This window comes from Centruroides sculpturatus, unplaced genomic scaffold, assembly GCF_000671375.1.
Source record: "Centruroides sculpturatus isolate CEXI.00-Female unplaced genomic scaffold, Cexi_2.0 scaffold6238, whole genome shotgun sequence".
Classification (NCBI taxonomy): Eukaryota; Metazoa; Arthropoda; class Arachnida; order Scorpiones; family Buthidae; genus Centruroides; species Centruroides sculpturatus.
In genome coordinates, this window is record NW_019390340.1 from 1 (window position 1) to 3,328 (window position 3,328).

Below are 3,328 nucleotides of genomic sequence, written 5' to 3' on the forward strand. Positions count from 1 at the left end.
TACTCTAATATTAAGTATAATTATGATTTTTAGTGATATATTTTATAAAAGTCATTATTTTCAGGTATAAAAAAGTATACCGAATCTGTGGTGAATGCTTGCCGTAAACACGGATTTGTTGAAACTTTGTATGGAAGAAGAAGATATCTACCATCTATCAACAGTGTAATAGCTCATGTTCGTGCCAAAACAGAGCGACAAGCCATAAATACTATCATTCAAGGATCTGCTGCAGATTTAATTAAGATTGCAATGATTAAAATAAATGAAAAAATGGAAGCCATTTATCCTGAGACAAAAAGACCACATCAGTATCTGTTTTCAGGTATTAAATATTTAGTTTTTTTAAACATTTTCAAATTGTTTTATGCATGAAATATATCAAATGAATTTTATTAGATCATAAGATACAAGAAGAACCTAATAGAAGTCTTTTGCGTGGAGGTTACCTGGTTTTAGAACTTCATGATGAATTAATATATGAAGTGCAGGAAGAAGACATAGAACCTGTTTATGCCATAGTTAAGGAAGGAATGGAAAGTGCTGTTTCTCTTTCTGTTAAATTGCCTGTCAAAATTCGTGTTGGGAGTAATTGGGGTGACATGAAAGAATGGGCAAAAAGATAATTGAAAATGTTAAATTATATAGGGAGAAGGAAAAAAAAGAAAAAGAAGCTCATAAAAAGATGATCAAAAAAGAAAGGAAGACTTTACATCAGTTATGTGAATCATCTGGTTATTTTGCTGAAAATGATAGTGAAAAAGTTGATCATTTACAGGAAGTTGATAAATTATGCAAACTGTTGTCATTGGAAAGGTATTTTTTTCTGATAAATTGAGCAATTAGTTTTATTCTTAAATATAATTATCTGTATTAAATAATTTATATCTTACATTGTTTATTTTTATTTTTCCTTTGTACTTAGTTATTTAATTCTTTAAGTGTAAATTCATGAACTTAATAGTTAAAGTGATATAAATGATATAAAAGTAAATAATAATTTGTGTTACTTATAATTTATATATATATATATTGTAAGTAAATAGTATATAACAGTATAGAATTTACTGGACTGGATTTAGCAGACAAAAATATCTATTCTAAATATTTCTGGATGAACAGATCAATGAGAATGAGGTATAAATTACTCAATATATTGTACATTATAATAATAATTTCTTTGTACTTATATATTGTAACAAAATTTTAAAACATTCTGCCATAATATGTTTGTTATTAATTAATGTGTTTTTTAAAATACATCCAATTTAATAGACTCAGCATTAGTGGATACTCCATTTGACAGTTAGTCTGTTAAATCAAGGTTCTGTTGTAATATATTTTAATGCTTTCAAAATATGATAGGATAAAATCTTCAAAAAAATATGTGTATTGCCAAGGAAAGTTTCCTTTATTGTGAGAATAAAGTAGAATTTTCTTGGATTTAAATATTGGACTAAAATGAGTATGTTTTGTAGCTCCCAAATCTACATTAAAACTAATAACTTAACAACTCTGCTAAATGGGAAGAGCTTATCACATCTTGACGTGACAGGCCTTTTCCATTTAGCAGTGTTGTTAAACTATTAGTTTTAAATATTGGAATTTAGTCATAAATTAAATTTACTAATTATATAATCTTTATTGTAACTTATAAAAGATTTTACATGGGTGATAAAAATCAGACCATATTGCTATGTTTGGCACTCTTTTAAAATGTTTTATTATTTAGCCTAGATTTAATATAGAAAATGCTTATATGTTATAATTACAAATTAACATAATAAAGCAGTTTTGTTGAAAATATTATGAGACTTAGCAATAAAATGGCCTAATAACAAAAAAAATTCTTTCAGTAGTAATATTGAATTAATACTTCATAGAATTTTGCACTATAATATTTTTTAATAAGTATTTTAAAAATCTTTTATAAACACTAGTAATGGACATAGAATATTATTATTGTTTGTGGAATATAGAATTGAATGCAAAGCATATCATATGATTGTATTGATTTATAGTTTTGATCTAATGATTTTATGATTTAATTAATGATTTATTTGAAGCATAATGATATAATTTAAATTTCCATATTATTGTTAGTTCTTATTAGAGGAAAATTATAATTTTNTAATAATATATTTCAATAATTTATAATTTAATGATATAACTGTGTTTGACAATAAATAGACAGATTTTTATTTACTGTGTGTGAGTATATACAAATAATTTCAAAAATTGTAAATAACGTGTAAATTGTAAATAAATAAAGTGAGTAAAATATACACTTTATCTATATATTTTTTGTTCTCTTAGAACAGGTTTTTGTATTTTCTCCCCTTTTGAACTATACCAGATAAATGCCACGTTCATTTTTTAAATACAGTAATAAAATCGCTTTTACGTAAAGTGGAAAAATATTACTAGGTCTAATCAGAATTAATCCAAAGCTATTATAACTAAAAATGAGAGTACAGTATTTGAATGCAAGAATTGAAAAATATTCCACTCGGAAAAGGTCTCCTTAATGAGAACTTTTCTATATATTCGAATACTTTCCAGGTGAGCTCATACTCCCGGTTGTTTTTTAACCCGGGAAATTTTTCTTATCCCAGGAAATCCCGCAAATTTCTTAAAAATTCACTTTTTTCTTATTTTGTGTTAAGGTTGAGGAAATTTTGCAAATAAAAAGCATAATTAACTCATAAACTGTCAGAATACATTTGTATTTGTTTATTAATTAATTAATTTTAAACCTACTTATTAGTTTTTTTTTAATTTGTGCTCGTTATGGCATGTCACAAATGGTCAATAATTAATACGTAGCTTATTTGTGGCAGTACTCTGAAAATTCTTTACTTGTCAGAACCTGTAATATCTGGAATAATTGTGCTTACGCTGTCTTAATTTTTAACCATGCCTAGTAGCTTGAATAAATGCGTAACGCCAGGTTGTGCAATTAGGCAAGGATACAAACGAGTACGAAATCTGAAGTTTTTCTTCATAAACCTGATTATTAAAGGCAAACGAACTACCAGATTATTGGGCTATGATGATTCTATTAAAGCAGTCGAGGTAGACAAATCAAGAATACTAGAGAGCAAAAGAAGTAGTTCGTTTTGAGATTGTAGTACTCAGTACTACAATCTCAAAACGAACTAGAAATCTTCCAGGCTACAGATGAAAAACACACAATATCTGTCTTCTCGTAAACGCATTAAACACGATTCCAATCACATCAATTGAATTGGAAAGGGCATTCTCGGTAGCAAGACTTTTCATTACTAAAATAAGAATCAGATTAAGTGATCGAGTATTGACCATATCT

General features: G+C 26.7%; 1 protein-coding gene across 1 annotated transcript; it reads left to right on the plus strand.

Annotated features, from left to right (window-relative positions):
- Positions 1 to 51: 51 nt before the first annotated feature.
- LOC111617457 (DNA polymerase theta-like) lies at positions 52 to 638 on the plus strand (the record flags this gene model as incomplete). Its single annotated transcript, XM_023358742.1, has 2 exons — positions 52 to 325; positions 400 to 638. Coding segments are annotated over 2 exons (501 nt in total), but the record flags the coding sequence as incomplete, so codon positions are not given.
- Between the last annotated feature and the right edge of the window lie 2,690 nt (positions 639 to 3,328).